The 22505-nt window shown below is 38.3% G+C and overlaps 1 protein-coding gene across 2 annotated transcripts in view; it reads right to left on the bottom strand.

Moving 5' to 3' along the window:
- The window catches only part of CSTF77 (Tetratricopeptide repeat (TPR)-like superfamily protein), an 86282-nt gene extending 64089 nt beyond the window's left edge, over window positions 1-22193 (bottom strand). For both annotated transcript variants that reach the window (XM_010281161.3, XM_010281162.3), the window contains exons 1-7: window positions 21792-22193; window positions 21622-21684; window positions 17955-18064; window positions 17104-17204; window positions 8245-8306; window positions 7991-8131; window positions 297-425 (exon numbers count right to left, since the gene is read on the bottom strand). In XM_010281161.3, coding sequence (XP_010279463.1) covers window positions 297-425; window positions 7991-8131; window positions 8245-8306; window positions 17104-17204; window positions 17955-18064; window positions 21622-21684; window positions 21792-21884 — 699 coding nt within the window. In that variant the 5' untranslated portion in view covers window positions 21885-22193. The remainder of the gene's footprint in view (window positions 1-296; window positions 426-7990; window positions 8132-8244; window positions 8307-17103; window positions 17205-17954; window positions 18065-21621; window positions 21685-21791) is intronic.
- Between the last annotated feature and the right edge of the window lie 312 nt (window positions 22194-22505).

The raw sequence follows: 22505 nt of genomic DNA, 5'->3' as shown, positions 1-22505 counted from the left end.
CTGCATCCAGAGTCTTACTTGATAGACAAATACAACTCAGGTTAAAATGTATATAAAACAGCAATGCTGTATGGAGCAAAGTTTTGGGCAGTCAAGAAATAACATGACAAAAAATGAGTGTGGCAGAAATGTGTATGCTGACAAAGATAAGTGGAAAAACTCAGAAGGACTAGGTCAGAAATAAAGTCATCCGGAGAAACCAAAAAAATTATATAAAATACATTTGCACATGTGCATATTTTCAACCCTAGGGTGCTCACTTAACATGTGAGAGAGAGAGTGATTTAAAAACCCACCTTGTATGAACCAGTTGGGGGTACAGCAAGCATATTCCAATCAATTTCATCAATGTACTTCTTTCGCTCTCTATAGACAGCCCTTGCACTGTTATACTTTGGCTGATATTCAGACAACAATCCCTTCGCCTAGAGAAAACATTATCAGCAAAATCACATATTGTTTTCCATCCATGTGCTTCTCAAGAGATGATGAATAGAACATCTCTTGTGCATACATGGTTTTCAATATGCTAATTAACAAATGAAAAGAAATTACAGTCTCACAAATGCATAAGTTCTTATTCATAATAAGCCTCAAGTACATAAAGCTCTTTTCCATACATGGTTTTTGGTATGTGCTAAACAAAGTGAAATGAGTCTCAAAATTTAGCTTAAATGAAGCTCATGTATTCATTGAACTTCCAATGATTGAAAGCAGGAGGTGATTCTCAAGTTGTCAACACTTAGATGAATTGAAGGAAGGTGGGGGTGATGAAGGTGTCTTGAGGAATCTAAAGGACATGGTCATTATCTTTCAAAGGGCTTCCAATATAAGGGTGAATTAGGAATTTGGGAGCTTGGGAGAGGATGAGGCTCAATTGTTCACAGGTATCCTAGGTTCTGAGGTCAAAAATTGGCCATTTGAGTACCTTAAACTTCCTTTGGGGTGCAACCTGAGAGCAAAAGGCTTATGGGAACCTGCCCTGGAGAAATTTGCTAAGGCATTGGCCCTTTGGAAAACAACTACATTTCAATGGGAGGGAAGATGACCTTAAATAAATTTATGCTAGCCAATTTACCCATTTATTACCTGTCCACGTTTCATATCCCAGAAAAAATGGTTAGGCAAAAACACATGAGGGATTTCTTATGGGAACTGGGGGGACAAAAAGAAGGATCATTTGGTATAATGGGAGCAGGTGTAAAGATCCAAGGAACAGAGTTGGCATGGTACCAGGAACCTGATTCAGAGATATATAGCTTTGCTAGGTAAGTGGTTGTAGAGATTTCCCCTTGCAAGGGATAGACTTTGGCATAGGGCCAATGGGAGCATTCAACTTCTCTCTGGAAAGCAATACATGAGGTACTACCTTCCTTTCTTCGTAACTTAACTGATTTTGATGTGGGTTGTAGGACAAGAATCTTATTCTGGGAGGATCTGTGGTTTGGTAACTTGCCTCTCAAGTTGTAACTCCTTTCACTTTACTCCCTTTCCAACTACAAGTTTGAATCTATGGATTTCAAATAACCTCCTCCTCTAGGTTGAATTGAGACTTAGGCTTCAGATGGGTTTTTTTTTTTTTTTTTTTTTGAGAAAAGTTAACTTTAAGGGCTTCAAAAGGAGTTTGAGGGATAATGTATGCAAATCCCTTGTCCTTTTACTGGCCAAATTGGATACAATCTTCTTGGATCCAACTGGGAAGATGGTAGAATTTGGGCTCTCACCCCAGTTGACTCCTTTTCTTGAGTAGTTTTCTTGACCTAGTCATCCATTCAGATTCCTTGGGAGAGAACTTCCCAATGAAAGAGATTTTGTGCAAGACTATCCCTCCAAAAAGTTCAATCTTTATGTTGGGAAGTGTTCCATGGAAAGATTAATAGTTGTGGCATGCTGCAGAAAAGGAGGCCTAACATGTGCCTCTCTCCTCATACGCGAATAATATACAAAGCTTGTGAGGAAACCATCCACCACTAATCCCCCATCTTCTTGTATCTTGTGCCTAGGAGTTTTCTACTCTTGGTTATAACTTATAGGTGGGTGCCCCCTACAACCAAAAAAGGGAAAGAATAATGTGGAGGGCAATAAGGGCAGTTAGGGGTGGAAACAAATTGAGCATTTCACGAGCTATTCGAGCACGGCTCATGAAAAGCTCGATTCAGCTCAGTTGAAACCGAGCTTCGAGCCAAGCTCAAGCCTAGTGAAGCTCAACTCATGAGGCTCGCAAGCCTAATCATGCCTAACATACATATAATAAATAACTTTTATTATATATATAATAATAAAAAAGTTTCACAGTTCTTTTTTTTGTATATAAGATAAAAACAATTTTTATATGTATATTTTTTATTTTTTATATATAATTATAAATATTATACATAATATTTTTATTTTTTATTTATATAATAAATTATTTTTATAATTCTCAATTTTTCTGTATGCAAAATAAAAAATAATTCTTATATGTTTAATTTTTATTTTTTATAGGAAGCTTAGCTCATAGTCAAGCTCAAGCTGAGCCAAGCTCTAACTTGTGAGCTTTTGTGCTGAGTCGAATTTGGGCTCAAGTCTCTAGCTCGAATCAAGCTCAAGCCGAACATTATCTTGGTGAGCCGAGCTCAAATAGGCAGGTATTCGGCTTGAATCTACCCCCAAGGGAAGTTGTGGTGTGTACTATTTGTGAAGAAAGAAACCATAGAATTTTCAATGACAACAACAGGTCATAGGAAGAGCTTTTTGAAGGTATAAAAGTCAGAGTTGCACATAGGGTAAAATCTTTGAAACTCTTTCAATGTTCTCAATTAATGAGAAAGTAAGATCTTGGTTAGCGGTGGTACAACAGATAAAAGGAGAGACAATGTGATTATGGATTGAAAATCCTAGATGAAAACAAAATCAAACCAAACTTTGCAGTTCTAAGGGAAATCTAGGGAGGGCAGGCATAGGGAGTTTGTTCAGGAATCACCTAGGCATGGTGGAGGCCATCTATTCAGGACTAATTGGTTTTTTTTTTTCTGATCAATAACAGGAACATTTCATTAACACAAGAGGTTAACTCCTCAAGAGTGCAGAAAAACATTCAAAAGAAAGAAAAAAAAAAACAGTTATAAAAGAGCCCAGAGATTTGGAAGTGGAAGAGGATTTAAAACTGATCATATTTTGGAGAAGACAAATAAATTCAGCACCTTGGAGTAACAGGCACATGTTCGGGGAGATAGGCAGCAAATGGAATGGCCGATGTATTAGCAAAACAGGGGGTAAATAGGGACCATTTGTTTTGGGCCAAAGTTTAAAACTGTGCACCTGGGATTAGCTGGAGCGCTCCAACTTTCTACCAAAATTGTTTTTTTTTTTAATAACATAACCAATTTTGTTAATTGAGAAGGGGAAACTGGGTACAAGAATAACAAGGGGAGAGATAAACTCTCTTTTTTTGATAATTGGAGAGATAACTCTCTTAGCCCTCCCCAAAGAAAGAAGCTATTACAAAACAGCCCAAAACAAACTATCCCCTCCCACCCCTTGTTTAGCAAGAGTGTCAGCAAGTACAGTGGCATCCCTTCTCACCCATTTGAAGTTCACCTCCATCCCCTGAAACAATCTCAAAACTTTTCTTTTTTCAAAGATATAGGACCACCATCCCTCTTCTTCACCTTGGAGCCACTCAACCACAAGCTTCAAGTCACCCTCAATGGTAAGCTTCCTAACGTTCAGCTCTCTAGCCCTTTGGACACCTTCTACCACCACCATGATCTCCGCTCTCAAAGAATCACCAATTCCGATCAGTCCAAAATAAATAGCAATGATTTTCCTTCCTCGTCTCTTAAGGGACCTCTGATTCCAGAAGGACCCAGATTACCTTCACTACTATCGTCGAAATTAAGCTTAACGACACCTTGGGATAGGGAGGACCAACTAGGTCTAGTAACCTCCCTAAGAGGAGAAGAACCAGCCACCTCCCTCCATTTTCTCAATAAATCATCGCAACAATATTCTTGAAGAGATCCAATGTCTTCACCCTATGGAGAACTCTAATAAGAATGGCTTCAACAATAGTGTCTCTGCTTCTTTCTTTGTCAAGAAAGATTCTATGATTCCTTTCTTCCCAAATTGTCCAACAAACTACCGCTCTCGTGCATTTCCATAATATTCTGCCCCTCTTCTTTGACCAACTGAGGAAAGTAGAGGCGAACAGGCTTTGTGCATTTGATGGAGGGTTCCACCTGCATCCAAACAAAGAAAAGAACCATTCCCAAATTGAAGAAGAAAGAGGGCAAGAGATTAGTAAGTGAAAGCAATTCTCACCATTAACCGTACAAAGAGAACACCAATGAGGGGAAAGACACCAATTAGGTCTTTTCCTTTGCATTAATTCACAAGTATTAATTCTCTCTAAATAAACTTCCTAGCAAAAACCACCCACCCTATGCGGAATGGGTGTGCTCCTAACCTCCTTCACTAGAAAGGACAAACCTTAACTATCTCTAGGTTGTATAAGGTAAGAAAAAAAAAGGCACAAGAAAAGGAACTGGAAGGGGACAAAGTCCATATTCTCCTATCCCTTCTTGAAACATCCAAGCATACCACCCCGTCAAGGTTTTGAAGCAAGCCAATAATAACACTTGTAATTTCAGGCTCTCATAGACCCCTTATGAATCCCAAGTCCCAAACAACACCATAAATAGTAGAATGGACCACAAAAGAAATGGGTTCCTCCCTACAATTGGATAAGGCATAAAGTGAGGGGAAATGTGTCTTTAAAGGTAAATTGCCCACCCAAACATGATCCCAAAACTTTATGAGAGATCCAGACCCAGGACTATACAATATGACAAAGGAAAGAAGGGAGGATGTCGCAAATGGAATTCCAAGGAGAAGCTCTTGTAGCACGAACTTAAGTGCCAAAGTCACATCCGTCAGTCACAAGCCAATGTATACTAATGATCACCTTTGCCCACAACTTGTCTCTATCACAAGGGAATTTCCACAACCACTTTCCTAACAATGTCGTATTCCTCTCCTGTATACTTCCGAGACATAATCCTCCATACTTCTTGCTTCTACACACAACTTCCCAACTCACTCTATGATCCTTCTTCTCCTCCCTAGGCTCCCATTAAAAATCCCTCATCAGCTTCTCTAGCCTCCTACAAACCCCACCTGGAATCCTAAAAACTGACAGAAAATACACCGGCAAGTTAGCAAGTGTGGATTTAATCAAAGTGATTCTACCACCAAGGGATAGATAATTGCTCTTCCACAAGGCCAATCTCTTAGTGAAGCGGTCAATTAGAAGGTTCCAAAAGTTGCCACTCCTAGGATTATCCCCTAGTGGTAACCCCAAATAAGGCATAGGCCATTGACCAACAGAACAACCAAGGACTCCTAGGCATAGGCCATTGACCAACAGAACAACCAAGGACTCCTAGACATAGGCCATTGACCAATAGAACAACCAAGGACTCCTGCAAATTCAGTAATCTCCTTATCCTCCATATTCAATCCCACAATGCAGCTCTTCTCAAAGTTAATTTTCATGTTGACAATCTTTCAAATAGTAATACAACCATCTTCAAACTTCTCACCCATCTAATGTCACCCTTTTCACAAAAACGGATGGTGTCATCAGCAAATTGTAGGTGAGTAATAGGAACCTCATCTCTTCCCACCCGCCAACCCCTAATTAGTCTTCTAGAATCAACTCTGTCTACAAGTCTCCCAAAGACATCTGCAATCAAAGTGAGGAGAAACGGAAAGAGAAGATCCCCTTGTCTAATCCCTCTGATAGATTGGAAATGATCCACCACTATTCCATTGACCAATATTGAATAATGACAGGTCTTAATGCATCCCAATATCCATTTTCACCATCTATTGCCAAAGCCAAAACCTTTCATTACCTCCAACAAGAAGCCCCAATCAACTAAATCATACGCCTTTTCTAGATCCAACTTACAAACAAACCCTTTCTTCCCCGCCCTCTTCATTTCCTCCACACTTTCATTGGTGATTAGAATCTGATAGGGGTGAGCATTCGGTTTATTCAGTTTTGTTTTTAACCGAATAAACCAAAATTTTTAAAACAAAAATAAAAAATGAAAACCAAAACCGAAATTGAATTACAATAAAACCGAAATAAACGAACTGGAATTTTCGGTTCAGTTTTCAGTTATTTCGTTATAATACATTATATATAATATATTAATATATTATATTATAACCTATAATATATATATTATGAAATTTAATTTCATTAATTAATATTATAATATTATATATTATATATTATAACCTATAATATATATATTATGAAATTTAATTTCATTATAATACATTATATATAATATATTAATATATAAATATATAGCATATTATATATTGTTTATTATATATTATATAATGAATTTTAGTTAATTTGGTTTCGGTTAACCGAATTTCTAAATCTAAAAAATGAAACCGAAAACCAAAATTGCTAAAAACCGAATTAACCGAACCGAATTACCCAAAAACCAAAACCGAAATTTTCGGTTCGGTAATTCGGTTTTAACCGAATAATGCTCACCCCTAGAATCTGATCAATTATTTGTCTATCCTTAACAAAGGCCCCTTGAGACTTTAAATTATGGAAGGTAGCACTACCTTAATCCTTCGAGAAAGCACTTTAGCAATGATCTTGTATAGGCTATTCACCAAGCTGATTGGCCAAAAGTCCTTGGGGTGTAAGGCCTCTTTCTTAGGAACCAGAGCAATGAAAGTAGAATTGAGGCATGGATTTATCACCCCCCTCTCAAAGAATTCATCAAACAACTTTTTAATGTCATGTTTTAAAAACTCACAACAATCTTGGTAGAATGCCATTGTAAAACCATATGGACCAGGGGCCTTAACTCTATCCATAGAAAAGACTAGCATCTTAATTTCATCCATATCAAACCTTCTTTCCAACCACCCTTTGACTCCTCCAACTTAGGCCAACCCAAATTCTATCCTCCAAAGGCTTTTTAAAAATGGATTTAAAATGGTCCAGAAAAGCCTAGGCAATCTCATTTTGTTGAAGGATACTAATTTCCTCTTTGAATAAAATATCCTCCAATTCGTTCCTCAGCTCTCACCTCTAATACTGAACTCCATCTATTGTTTTCTACCTTACAGAAAGCAAGTCAGATGTCTCTTTCCTTCACCATAACATTCATGTAATTCCATGAATCTTTCTTATTGGTCCTCTCTATATTGTATCTTAGTCGACCTTTGTACATTGAGTTCTTCCATTAACTCATCCGGTTGATATGTATAGCTCCTTCCAATATACCCTGAAAACCACAAGGTTGTGTTTCCTACCAGTATCACCAATGCCCTCCTCACCTGTCAGATCTTCAAAGTCATGTCTACCTTTGTCCATGTTTCTTCAAACATGAATTACTTAACCTCGATCTTCAAGTTTTTCATCCATCTGGTCACCAATAAAAAGTTTCTTTTATTGAGTAAAAATAAGCAAACCTAATGTCAGTTGAAACTTGAAATTCAAAAAGAGACTTTATCTATAGTAGAAAAGCAAAAGGACTCCAATCCATAGAAGTATGAGCTTGGGGTGCTTATGTTTAGCTCTTGAGAGCAACGTTCAAAGTATCGAGGCACCCGATACTTCTGAATGGCATGTGGAGATAACTACTACAATCCATAGAATTAAGTAGGGTGTGAGCTCATTAACTTCTGAATGGCATATGGAGATAACTACATTACCTTATATGTTCCATTGCATTACTATATTATCCATTAAAATTCAAACCAACAAGCGAATCGGTTCAGCAGTTATAAAACTGCCCCTTAATTGAGGCCATGTGATTTGCCATGATTCTCAGTTGATGATGTCTGAGCAGTCCTGCATAGATGCCTCTTTTATATTTTTGCTTTTCCAAATTTTGATAAATTGACTTTGCTTTTCAAAAAAGAAATGTTCAAATCTAACAGGATATTTAAAATTAAGACAACTTACCAATGCTCGGCTAACAGAGTTTTCAAAGTTTTCATAATCCTTCCAAAGTTGTTCTACATGATGTGTAGGAGTTACTATAGCTTTTTGGTAAGCCTTCCGCACTGAAGTCATCCTCTGTGACTCTTCCTGGGCAGTTGAAGCCTGCCAACAAGAAACTTCTAAGAAAATAAAGAGGGATAAAAAAAATTAAAGAATCCACCATCTGGCTACCCAAAAATGACAAGCAGAAAAGAAACAAGGAATGAAGAACAGACCGGTAAGGACTTCAAAAATGCAATGTATTCCATCCATAGAGGGCCAGATGCAATGTCGGTTCCTAGAAGCACAATCAACAAGAAAAGAATTTATAGATAATTGCAAGTTACTAAAAGCAGTTTCATTAAAACAGTATTTAAGCTTTGTATGGTTACAGGACTACAGCCAATGTTTTTTACTCTTTTTTTCCTGATATTCAATATTCCATTTTTTAACATAATAAATCCCTCTCAGTCTCTCTTAGTTTCATCCTTATGTTTTATATCTTGCAACACAAACAAAATCTTCTTTTTCTCCTCCTTTAGCAAGAAGTTACCATTCCAAGGTCCATTAGTCACCAATCTAAAATGTTTACTCATATTAGTTGTGTTTTCCATAGATCAGAAAAATTATATGGTGCTTCACTCATGCATCCGCATCAACTTGGCTTGGTAAACATTTGCTACCTTCAGTCATACATTTACAAGCTCACAAATGGTAAAACCGGTTACCACCTACTAATCCCCTATCCATTTGTTAACATTATTTGGGATTAGTTCTTTTCTCTCTTTGGATTCAGGTGGACTGTCTACAAGTTGGTGAGTATTCGAGGCTGAAAGCCTGAAACCTTCAAGTGGTTGAGGAGAAGAGAGAGATTAATGTGGAGATTAAGGCAGCAATTGAATCGAGCTCTAATCAAATAGTTTGGGCTCGAATTCGATTAGGCTCAATTCGAGTTGGACTCTAATTGAGCTCGAAACAAGTTTGAATCTTGGAGTAAGCTCGATTAGTTATTCAAGCACGAGCTCAACCAATAAAAAGTTTGGCCCGAAAGCTTGCGAGCTTGGCTCAATTAACACATACATACATATATAATATAGAATATAAAAATATTTTTAAGGAAAATTCCCAATCAGTACCCTGTACTTTGGCTCAAGTGACAATTTGGCCCCAAACTTTAAAATGCGACATTCCAATACCCAAACTTTCAAAATGTGACAATCCAGTACCCAAACTTTCAAAATGTGGCAATTCAGTACCTGCCGTTAACCAGTCCGTTAATCAGCCGTTAAGTGACATTTGAAAAGTCAAAAATGCCCTTCAAATGCCATCTAATTCTCTTTACAAACCATCCAAACATTGACGAAAAACTGAACAGTTCCAAATCCTAGCCTCTTCTATTCAGAAAAGTTGGTGACTGTTTAGAATAATCTAGAATTTGGGACTGTTCATTTTATTGTCAATGTTTGGATGGTTGATAAAGAGAATTAGATGGCATTCTTAGGGCATTTTTTACTTTTCAAGTGTCACTTAACGGCTGGTTGACAGAATGGTTGACGGCAGGTACTGGATTGTCACATTTTGAAAGTTCGGGTACTGAATTGTCACATTTTGAAAGTTCGGGTACTGAATTGTCGCATTTTAAAGTTCGAGGACCAAATTGTCACTTGAGCCAAAGTACAGGGTACTGATTAGGAATTTTATCAAAATATACTATATATTTTATAATAAATATCATATATAATATACAAATATTTTTTTCGAGCTTTCGAGCCAAATTCGAGCTCGTTGAATATTTAACTCGAGCTCAAGCCGGAAAATATATTTCGAGCCAAACTCGAACTCGAACCTAGTAATATTTTAGTCGATTCGAGCCAAGACATGCCAAAGTTCAGCTCGGCTCAGCTTGATTGCACTCCTAGTGGAGATGTACCAGGGCCACTATATTATGGACAGTTTGGGAAGAGAGGAGGGCAAGAATTTCCAATGAAGAAGAGAGAAGCATGAAAACAATTTTGGAGTGTATCACAATCAAACCAGGGCTATGGGGAGCTTCAGTGAGTTTGTCAGAAGGAATGGGTTGATTGATTGTATCAAGCTGGGATCAGGCTACACGTGGTCAAATGGCCAAAATCCACCTATCCTAAGGAGATTGCATAGATTTCTTTTTAATGGAGAGTGGCAGGACTTTTTCTCAGACTTGGTTCAGGAAACTCTGGCCTTTGCCTTATCTGATCATAAGCTGATTCTTTTGAGAAAATTTCTCTCAAACTTAATGGGCCAAAACCTTTTAGATTTGAAAATATGTGGCTTAAACACCCTCTTTTTGTGGCCTTTGTGGAAGAGAAATGGAGGAGTTATCATTATGAAGGAAGGGCAGGTTTCATTTTGATGAGAACGCTGATGGCCCTAAGGGAGGACTTAAAAGATTGGAACAGAGAAGCCTTCAGGAACATTTCATTCAAAAAAGCTGAGTTGCTCAGAAAAATGGTAGATTTGGAGAGACTAGAGGAAAGGGATGTTTTTTCTAGGGAAGGCAAAAGGCAGAAGGAGAGTGTAAGAGGGGAATTATTAGAAATGATTCATATGGAAGAAATTATGTTGACGTAGAAATCAAGAGCAATTTGGCTAAAAGAAGGAGACAGGAATACTGCCTTCTTTCATGCTCAAACATGGGGTAGGAGGAGGAAGAACTTCATCTCTAGATTGGAGGAAAACAGAATTATTGATGACTCAAAAGAAGTGATGGAGGAAATTAGAAATTTCTATATCAATTTGTACAAGGCTACCCCAAGTAGAAAGGTTTTCCTAGGTGATGTAGATCTGGGAAGGTTTGGGGAGGATCTAAGGGACTGATTGGAGAGAGTTTGATGATAAAGAAGTTTAGAAAGCAGTAAATATTATGAAGAGTGACAAGGCTCCAAGGCTAGATGGTTTCAATATCTCTTTCTGCAAGAGCTGTTGGGATGTGATAAAAGAGGATGTTTTCAGGATGATGAATGAATTTTGGTAGGAAAAGATCATTGAGAAGAGTGCAAATGCAACTTTTATATCTCTAATTCCAAAAGTCAAAGGGGCATCTAGAGTAAAGGACTTCAGACCAATCAGTTTGATCTAAAGTCCCTACAAAGTAATTGTTAAGGCACTATCTAGAAGATTAAGATCTGTCTTGCATGAGGTTGTGGGACCAACCCAAATGGCCTTTGTGGAAGGCAGGCAAATTCTTGATAGGGTGATGATGATTGCGAGTGAATGTGTTGACTCAAGACTGACTGAAAAGTGGACAAGGTTTAGTTTGCAAATTTGACATTGAGAAGGCTTAGATCATGTAGATTGGGGTTTCTGGAAGATATCCTGGCAAGGATGGGCTTTGGGGGAAGGTGGAGAAGCTGGATGTTTATGTGTATTTCTTCGGTTTCTTTTTCAGTTCTTGTCAATGGTATATTCACACATTTTTTCAAGCCCAAAGGGGCTTGAGATAGGGAGATATGTTGACACCTTTGTTGTTTGTTTTGGTGGCAAAAGTTGCAAGCTGCTTATTATGTAAAGGAGCATAGGCTGGGATGTTTGAAGGGTTTAAAGCATGCAAAAATGAGGTTTCCATTACTCATCTTCAGCTTACAGATGATACTTAGATATTCTTGGATGAGTCCACTGTGCAAGTGCTGAATTTAAAAGAGATTCTCAGATTTTATGAAGTGTTTGGTAGGTAAAAAAATTAATTTGAAGAAGTGTGATGATTAGGGTGGAAGATATCCCAAAATCTCTTTTGGAGGATTGTGCAACAGCTTTGGGTTGTTTGGTGGGGGATTTCCCTTTTACTTACTTGGGACTCCCTACTGGGACAAAAGGTTCAATCTCTTCGACTTGGTAAACGGTTCTTGAAAGGATGGACCAAAGACTGGCAGGATGGAAGGGTATGTATCTATCTCTTGGTGGAAGGATTACTCTTATAAAGAGTATGCTATCCAATCTTCTGGCAATATTGCCTTTCACTTTTAAAGGTTCCAGTTTCTATAATAAACTCAATTGAAAAATTGCAAAAGGAGTTTTTATGGGAACTTAAAGGGATTGAAAAGAAGTTCCACTTCTGCAAAGAAAAGAAAGATGGGGGTTGGGGATAAGGAGATTGAAGATTTTCAATAAAGCTCCTTTATGGAAATGGCTGTGGAGGTTTGGATTGGAGAGGGAGGTACTTTGGAGAAGGGTGGTGGCTTGTAAATATGGGGTTATTTGTTTCGAGTAGGATTCCCAAGAAGTAAAGTCATCTTATGGAGCTAGCGTGTGCAAAGGGATTATGTGATTCAAGTCAACTTTTCTCAATCTTGTGTCCTTCAAGGTTGGTGATAGTACAACAATCAAATTTTGGGAAGATGATTGGCAGGGTATTGGAAAGCTGTGTGATCTTTGCTCTCATCTATATAGGCTAGGCATGAAAAATAGCTCTATTGTAGAGAATTTTTTAGTCAATCAAGGTAGAGAAGTATGGTGTGCAAAATTTAGGAGATCTCTCTTTGATTAGGAAATTCATGAGGTGTGGGGATCTTCTGGCAAAACTCCAATCAACTAAAACTCAAGTGGAAAGGAAGGATTCAAGATGGTAGAAAGAAGCTAGAAATGGACTATTTCCAGTCAAATCTTTCTACAAGGATTTATCAAGGCCAATTGGAGAAAATGCAGAATTGAAAGGCATTTGGGGAAATCTTGTCCCCCATAGGGTGGAAGCTTTTGCTTGGCTAGTGGTGATGAATAGCATTTTGACAATAAACCATCTTCAAAACAGAGGTTTTCACCAGGCTAGCAGATGCTATCTCTGTGAGAACGCTGAGGAGAATGTATATCATTTGTTTGTTGAGTGTCTGTTCTCCAAGTTCTTCTGGGGCTTTTCTTTGGGCTCTTCAAGTCTGGTGGGTGGTCTCCCAATTCTGTGGAGATTTTCTCCAAATGGCCAATAGTAAGGGGAAATATCAAGGCAAAGATCGCCTGGAGCTGCATTCCTTTTGTTGTCTACTGGGAAGTTTGGAAAGAAATAGAAGAATATTTGAAGAAAAGGCTCAATCAAGGGAGCATATCTCAATGCTATGCTGCAAAGGAATTATGAATTGGGTTCTCATTCATCCAGAGTTTGAAGGAATCACAAAAGAAGACCTTGGTTCTGGTTTTCGGAACATTCTGTAGTTGGCTTAACAGTTTCCCTTCTATTTGATTTATGTATTTCTCCTTTCTTCTTTCAATGTCTCCTCTATGTTTTGTTTCAGCTCTCCTTGTAGTTTTGTTTTTTCTAGAGATCTCTCATCACTATCAAATGTACTTTTCTCTATTATTATAAATTCTTTTTTGTTTATTACCAAAACGAACAATGTGTCGTCATGGGGGGTGATGACTATGGGTGGAAACGAGTCGAGCTATTCACAAGCTCAAATAAACAAATATTTGGCTTGGCTCAGCTTGAATCCACCCCTAGTGATGACCCCCTACCAATCATCATCACAAAAGGTGATGACCTTTCTGACTTAGCTTTCTTCTGAGCATGTGTCTGATCTGGAGTTGTCAGGTGTATGCCTTTTTAGCAGAGGAGCTTTCTCCACTTGATGTTGTACCTCCAAAAATAATGTTGATGACACTAACCAGGAGTCTATTTGTTGGGAGATCGACCGACTCCAAAGTTGTTCTAGTTGGCTGATCCTTCAAGGCAAAGTCCTTCGGGTATCCCTTATGAGAGTCTCAATTTCAGTTTTCAAATGGCGGCATTCATCTGTGTCATGGCTAATGTCATGGTGATACTTACAGTACTTGTATCGGTTCCTCTATTTTGGGGTTCTTCTTTATCTTGGAGGTCCATCGAATGAACTCCTGCTATTAGACAGTGTATGCCCTTAGCTCCAATCAGATTGATGTACTTATTGTCATTTATAGTAAATGAATAAAGTGCATAATTGATTCATGTTATTATGGTGTGTTTCTGTGTAACACCATTAAACTGGACACTTATGAAACTCATGTTAGTTTAGAATCTTCACAGTCGTTGGATAGATCTGGGGAGATTTATCCTACCAAGGCTGACACTCATGTGTCAGGGTAGCTTGTTTCAGCTGCCAGGGTGTGACCTGAGGTACATGCAGTGTGGATTTTCTTGAAACCCTGAACCGGACCAAATTCCAGTATTGCCCTGGACCTTGGAGATAAATGGGCAAAACTGGAATGTTACACCTGACCCCTAAACTCGATTATGGTACTGCGCTAGGTGTTGGATTGGGCTGTCTTTGATATGCCAATCAGTGAGATCCTTAGAGAGGGTTAAAACCTAGGTATGTTGAGACAGTCCGAGAATTCACCTGAGTGGGTGATCATAGTGACAGGATCAGCCCCTTTGTCGGACAAAGTGAATGATTGAGGAATGCACTCTCTCTGATGGAAACCTAAACTGCCAACAGTGGATTTCAAATGTGTTTGAAATTTGTTTTTGCAAAATATATTTATATAGAGAAATACATACATACATACATACATACATACATATATTATATATATATATATATTATGGTTTCAAATTGTTTGCAAAACGTTTTAATTCCTAGGATCCATGTGAGTAGAGAGTGCAGCACTGCACCTTGCACCCGAGGGAGAGGTCCTCTCTTGTCGGGCAGTGTTTGATCATTAAAGGCTGAGAGGTTAAGTGTAAGACCATTGAGGGTTATACCCGGTGGGCTAATCTTGCATCTGCCCATAGTCCTTGGGCCTTCATAAGATGGCTGGACCTAAGGACCATTTAGTGTAAATGTTGGGCCCGTTAAAAGCCCATGGTGATAGACTCAGGGGTTCACTGTTTTCAGCAGTAAATTCGGCCAGGCCTTGTAACAAAGGCTAGGTTGAACCCATGTGGCTGATGTGTAGATCAATAATAGGGTCCCACATCATACAAAGAGAGCCAAGCTAGCCAGCATTAAAAAGGAAGTGAGCCTAAAAGCTTAATGGGCCTAAAGCCCATTTCGAACTGAATTAATTTGATTAATTAAATAGGGGCGAATCTGAGTATGGATCAGTAGATAAGGATAAGGGGATAACTCTTATCCACTTAAAGAGTCCAAATCCAAATAGAGATTTGGATTAGGAAACTTCTAATTTGATTAGAAGTAGCTGATATTGATCTACAGATAAGATAAGGGATTATCCTTATCACTTTAAAGAGTTCAAATCCAAATAAAGATTTGAATCAAGAAACTCCTAATCAGGTTAGGAGATTATCTCTTTAAGGCTATATATAAAGAGCAGGGCGGATTTGAAAAAACACACAGAAGACAACACAGTTTGACTGTTTCTGCCTTCAGTTCTTTCTCTCCATGCTCTTGCCGCCCTACCCTGTTTGATCTCCATTTCTTGGAACTGGTCAACATTAGATCTTAATACTATTTCTTGCTAGAAGAAACAATTCTAAAGTTGTGCTCACTAACCCATTTGATTCTTGCTAAAGAATCAAAAGTTCATGGTGAAGAACTACCTACTACTCCTACCTTATCCTAAATTATGTCATTTTCAGTGGAGGGAGGATTTGGTACTCTTTGGGCGTCAACACCTGCGTTGGGAGGAGCATTTTTGCATGGATTCCGTATCAGGTATACCTCTCCCTAATCTTGGTTTCAGATTTGGTCTGGTTTAGTTACAAGAACGAACCTTGAAAATGCAGCTTTCTAAATTGGGAATACGATTCCCGGATGGGAGAAAAGAAATTTTTGAAATTTCGCCCTTCCTGTAGGGTTCAGCCATCCATATGATGGATATCCCATCCCTTCACCTGCTTCCTGGCCTACGTAAGGATATGGCTTCGGATTGCAATGGCTAGGTGTAGCTTGATCCCTATTTTCATTTGTGTTCCTTTGTTGCCTGGCAATGGCCAATGGGGCGACTAGTGTGGCTTCCAAGGAACTATTGTTGGCATTGTTAGCTTCCTAAGCAGTTACTATTGTTAGCCTCGGAAAAGTCATCCTTGGTGTTGCTTCCAAGGCACTGACTCAACGAAGGGCCAACTGACCTCCTACCAAGGTAGTCGTGAGTGTTACTGAGACAGTTGTGTAGAGATTGGCCTCCCATTAGTTACTGCAAATTATGAACTTGGTTGGCGAGGAAGGCCACTCGCTGCATCAACTATTGGAATTGCTCCTTCATGATATGATTTTGGGGTACAGAAGGGGGAGAGTTGTTTCCTATCCTAGAGTTATATGATTGGGCATAGTAATTGGAAGTGGAATTTTATTGTAATTGTATCCCAAAGGCAGTGCCAATTGATGTCAGTAAAGTTAACTGTGATGACAGTCTTGGAATTCCGATGTGGTTCCAAGGGCGAGGACTCCAACTATTATGTTAGCCAAGGTCTCAAAGAGTCAAGGTGTCAAGGTGTCGAAGTGAAAGGAGGACAAGAGTAAATAGGAAAACAAGAGTGTGTAAGAGAAGTTACTTGTGGTCGGTTATCCGTACTTATAGGTGAGGTCCCTCCTAGAAGCAACATAATGGCCTCTTTGTAATGGCTTCACACGTCGGGCATCATTAAGGCCAACGCCATTAAGGTAGCAACCACATGGCCGAGCGTTATTCTATCATTACTATAGCAAAGGGTGGGCCGAGGTTGTAACGTCTGCCATCATGGCTCCTCATCAAGTCAAAGGGAGAAATGTCAGAATTACCCTCCGAAACCCGTACAATGACAAGGTTGCCCCTTGAGCATGCCATGTGTCCATATTTGATTTGATGGGCAATTTAGGCTATATTACTTAGAAAACTTCATATCATCCCAAGCAAAATGGGGATATATTTCACCAAATCTTGCCAATGTTACTAACCATGCATAAAATTACCAAAATATCCCTATTATCACAAATTAGAAGTTTTGAAAATCCCATCTTTCTTCTTTGCTTTTGGATGGATACAGATCACAGATGCCCGAATGATCTACATGTGGAAAGGCATGTTTTAACACCAATTTTTAATATAGTTTTTTTTATCCAGGATATATAGCATTGATGCAAGCATAACAAGCTGCTTATAGCAAATAAGAAACAGAGTAAGAAAATAGTCATCCAAGAGAGCATAAACCTGATACATACCAACATAGTTCAACATAAAATCAAAAGCCTTCCTAGTCTCCTCCAGACCCTCTGCTCCCTTTTTCTCATTGACTTTCCTGATGAAACGTATGTAGCACCGCCTAGAGAATTGAAAATAAATAAAAAACAGAGTACAGAAAACAATGGAATACCATCTATAACTATAAAGCAGATGAGCAGATGTTAACATCATAACTAGTAAACGTAGTGCATAACGAAGAAAGGATCTAATGTTTTTTTATAGATAACAGAAAATTTTTGTGTACAAGATGCCAAGCATCCCTATAGTGGGGAGAGATTCCCCACATCTAGAAGAAAAAGAAGAAAGGATTTAATGTTTTGTTTTGGTTCTTCTCTTTTTATGTTATATATTATATTTTGTATATACTATTGCCCTTTTGTCCATTACTTGGTGTAATGGTCAAATCTCACACTGGCAAGTGTAAGAATGTAGGTTTGTCCATTACAAACAAGCTTGCAACCCTTCCCCACAACAAAATGTAGTGACTGAGGTAGGAGACCAAGATGGTGGCCTGTCCCCAAGTTCTTCATCCAGAGTTCAAACCTCTACATCTACATGGAGTTGGGTGTAGTGAAAATAATACCATTTGTTGAGTCAGGGGATCAAAAAATCAATTGGTATTAGTGTTTCTGGTTGCTAATCTGGTATCTCTTTCTGGGGAGTCACAGTATGCTGGTTGTTTGCCAGGGGTTTTGCAGTATTAACATCTTTCTTCTCCCCCACCCCCACTTTCTGTATCTCTCTTTCTCTCTCTTGATATTTAAAGAACAGTAAAGCAAGTAAATGACATTGGCTAATCTGATTTGCGTTATAGTAAAGAAGGTTATACCAAAGAGATATCTGAAGGCAGTTCAATAAACATCGACTGAATATTTGTTTAGTTGCATCATCATTATTCACAGCCATCTGTGCTTCTACATACTGTTTCCAGTATTTTGCCTGCAAAAAGATAAGATAATTCACCCATGTAAAACATGCTACTTTAAAAAAAGAATAAAAGAAATATCATAGACCATTATCCAGAAACAAGTAAGGATTTGAATTTCCAATTATGAGATTGAAACAGATAATCATGCACACCAAGCTTCAGAAAAGTTGACACACAGTAATGGTAAACTTTCTTTCTTGTTCATACTCAAGGAAATGAAAATTCCATAGGGATGTATAAGTGGGTGCATAGAGGGTACACAGAACCAGCTCACTAGAAAGTTGAAAGGGAGGCCAGGCAGTGTTCACTATGGAGTTTGAGAAAAACCTTGCTGCTAGTGTGTCTAAGTATTCAGGTTGCTTTTTTGTTTCTTCTTTTTTTTTCTTTTTGATCAGCAACACAGAAATGATTTCATTAATAATAGAAAACAAAAATTACAACAAGAGGTTGTGGAAAAAGAGAAAAACACAGCTTCAAAAAATGCTGACCCAACCCAAGAATTACAATTTAGCCCAATACATGGAAATTCTTTGCACCCCTTGCTTAGCTAAACCATCTACCAGACTGTAGGCAGTTCTCCTAACCCATTTTAACTTGGATTGTCATGTCTTTTGAGAGCCATTTAAATCACCTGAATTCATTTCTTAGATGCCATGGCACCCTATCCCCCTTCTTCAGCCAGTTCACAAGTTCTTGAATCACCCTCAATGATCAGTCTATCAATACCCATATCTTTGACCTTCTCAACCCCATATACTGCAGCCAATACCTCTAGTCTAACCACATCACCTTGTGTTTGACAGTTTTTGTATGCCCTTAGCTTCAATCATTTTTTGATGTACTTTTGATATTTAATGTAAATAAATAAAGTACATGTTTGATTCATGTTGTGTGGTATGCTTCTGTGTAAGACCTTAAAACTGGACACTTATTGAGACTTGTGTTAATTTTAAATGTTCACAGCCATTGGATAAGTCTGGGGAGATTTATCCTGCCAAGGCTGACACTGGTGTGTTGCCAACTGTTGGGGTGGCTTGTCTCAGTTGCCAGGGTGAGACCCAAGGCACACGCAGTGTAGGATTACTTGAACCCTTGAACCGGACCAGATTTCCAGTATTGCCCTAGACCTTGGAGATTGATGGGCAAAACTGGAAAGTTACACCTGACCCCTAGACCCGATTATGGTACTGCACTAGGTGTCGGATCGGGCTGTCTTTGATATGCCAATTAGTGAGATCCTTAGTAGGGGTCAAAACCTGGGTATGTTGGGACAGTCTGAGAATTCATCTGAGTGGGTGATCATAGTGACGGGATAAGCCCTTTTGTCGGACAAAGGTAATGATCGGGGATACACTCTCTCCGATGGAAACCAAACTGCATTTCAATCGTTGAAATTTTGTTTTGCAAAATTTATAGATATGTATGGTTTCAAAATGTTTGCAAATGGTTTTAATTCCCAGGATCCATGTGAGTAGAGAGTGTAACACTGTTCCTTGCAGCCGAGGAAGAGGTCCTCTCTTGTCGGGCAGTGCTTGATCATTATGGGCTGAGAGGTTAAGTGTAAGGCCATTTAGGATAATACATGATGGGCTAATCTTGCATCTGCCCACAGTCCCTGGGTTTTTATGAGATGACTTGGCCCAAGGACCACTTAGTGTAAGTGTTGGGCCCATGGGGTCCATGTGATGGGCTCAGGGGGTTCACTGGGCTTTCCAGTGAATTCGGCTAGGCCTTATAACAGAGGCTGGGCCGAACCCATGTGGCTGGTGTGTAGATCAATGCTTGGGTCCCACGCCATACAAAGAATCCCAACTGAGCAGCAGTTTGGAAGACTATTGAGCACTTATTACTTAATGGGCCTAAATCCCATTTCGATCTGGGCTGATTTGATTAGTCACTTAAGGGGGCGGATCAGAGATTAGGTTAAGCCCAAAAACTGATCTAATCTACAGATAAGATTAAGAAGAATTCTTATCCAAATACAGATTTGGATAAGGGCAACTCCTGATATGATTAGGAGGTTTTCTTAATCATTAAGAAAGATGAGGAAAAACCCTAATTTCGAATTACTTGAATTCAAACCCTAGGTTTTTCAAGAGCTCTCTCTGCATTCTTGAGATAGGATCTCAGAAACCCTAGAGAGGAAAATAACAATTTGGCATCTTCTTCTCTAGCATTCTCCTCCAGCAGCAGCCGCCACCTTTTCTGCCAGTTTGAGTTCTCAATTTGAGAAAATCAAGAAAGGTTCTTGATTATACTGTGGTGCTCACAGTCTTCCATCGAGTTCTTCAGAAGAACCTGGTTCGTGGGACGAACACTGCTGGTTCGGCTTCATCATCACTGTGTCATCTTCAATGGGAGCTCATCTTGGTGTCTTCTTTGGGCGTGAACACCAACTTTGGGAGATATTACTTCTCTGGATCAGGTATAATCACTCCCTTCTCTTTTGATTCAAATCTGGTTCGGTTCTGGTTCAAGTAGGATCCTTGAATCTTGATTCTAAAATCAGGGAATATGATTCCCAATTGAAAGGAATGTAGGAAATTTTTTAAATTTGCCCACCCATTCCGCAACAATTTTGGCGTCCATATGATGGATTCCACCATCCCTTTCACCTTGTTCAGTTGGTCCCAAGTATAAGGCTACGATGTTTCTCCTTCCTCGTCCCTGAGGACCCTTCCTATGCCTGAGGGGCCCGAATTGTAGATAGGATTGTATACTATGTATTTTACTTTATTTTATTTCTCTTGTGTGATGGGTATTATTCAAGTAAGGATTCTAAAAAAAAACTTGTTGAAAAGAAAATTGTCAAATGAAATGACAAGGTACAGAATTAGGTCCCAGTCATATTGATTCAAATCCCATGAATTGCAGAAATTATAAAAATCATGAATTGATTTAGTATGATTTACATAATAAACATAGGACTTTTTTTTTTCAAAAATGGATTCAACCAAATGATTTAATCATAACCCTTGGGATCCATAACTTGAATGACCGCTGTAAACTGTAATTTGGAAACTATGATTTGGACCCAATGCAGTCTAATTCCCTGCATAAGAGCTAAACTATCAGCTCTAATCAAGATATTTGAGTCTACAAGACATGAATAAACAAGAAGAATCTCTACTAACTGCAAACTTTCTCCGACCAATGCAATCACCTAGGTGAAAAATATCAACCATGAGCAAATAACTGTTCACATTTATACCTTTAAATTAATTTTCAAGATCATCCTAAATAACCTGATCACCAACCAGCCAAAACAAGATAAATAACCTGACACAGCGTGATGCATGCTTCAAGTTTTATACATCATAGTTAAAAGCAAGTAGCATGCAAATTTATCGTACAACACCAACATCAGGGAGCAAAAGGTGATATCCGTCAGACAAGTATAGTAACATGTGCAACAAATGCTTTCAGCCAAGTATACATTGCATCAGCCATCCATTAGTAGAACTAAGAAAATACAAGAAGCCAGGGAAAAAGGAAAATACATCGAGGTTTTTAGTTGATAAGCAAACAATTAAAATGAAGGATTTCAAAAATAAGCAAAAGAGCTCACAGCAGTAGGAAATGTCAAAAGAAGCTGCTCGTATATCGGCGTTGCCTCAGAAATCGGAAGATGCTACATACCAAATCAAAATGTGTAAATTCAATGTAAACTGATGAATTAAAACACACAGAACACCTGGCACCCAAGAAAAACAAAAGAAAAAAAATACAACATTAAACCTGTGCTTCATTCGCTAGAATTTCCGAAGCTTCGACGTTGTATTTATCAACAGAGAGATTATCTCCATCCTTTTCATGTATGGGCAAAGTCATTGTTGCTAACTTTCGGAGAAGTATCAAAGAGCTTGTCAAGGAAAGTATTAAACGAAACCAAAAAAAAAAAAATAGGTAAGGTTACCGAATGAAACCCTTAAAAAACATAACTCCAAACAAAATGGCGATAGGCGAAGAGAGGATGAAGAGAGAGAAATGGGAGACGAAGAAACTCCCTGCCGCTGCTCTAGTTCGGGGATCGGAGAGTTCGGTGTTTGGGAAGAAGATGAAAAGTGAATCTTGGCGATGAAAAGTGTTCTTTCGAGAGGGGTGTTGTCACAATCTGAAAGTTTAGTGGGTCTTTGTCGCAAATAAGATATCAACAGGGTAATGCAAATATGTACGGTATAAATACATAGCAAAATATAAGGTATTTGCATTTATACTCCTTTCAAGCTGATCTTATATTTCAAATTTTCTTGTTTGGTTTGTTTGGAGTTGGAATCAAATCAATTGATTTTTTATTTTTATATTAGTTTATTTAATATTTTGTTATTACTTTATTAATATTTTATGAATATATAATTATCATTTTATTAGTTATTTGTTATTATTATTTTATTAGTATTTAATAATTAATATCTTACTATTTATTATTAATTTATAAATATTAATATATTA

The sequence above is a fragment of the Nelumbo nucifera genome, chromosome 4, assembly GCF_055504915.1.
Source record: "Nelumbo nucifera cultivar China Antique chromosome 4, China Antique-T2T, whole genome shotgun sequence".
Taxonomy (NCBI): domain Eukaryota; kingdom Viridiplantae; phylum Streptophyta; class Magnoliopsida; order Proteales; family Nelumbonaceae; genus Nelumbo; species Nelumbo nucifera.
The sequence above is the reverse complement of the archived record's forward strand: the minus strand, read 5'-3'. Positions and strand labels throughout refer to the sequence as shown.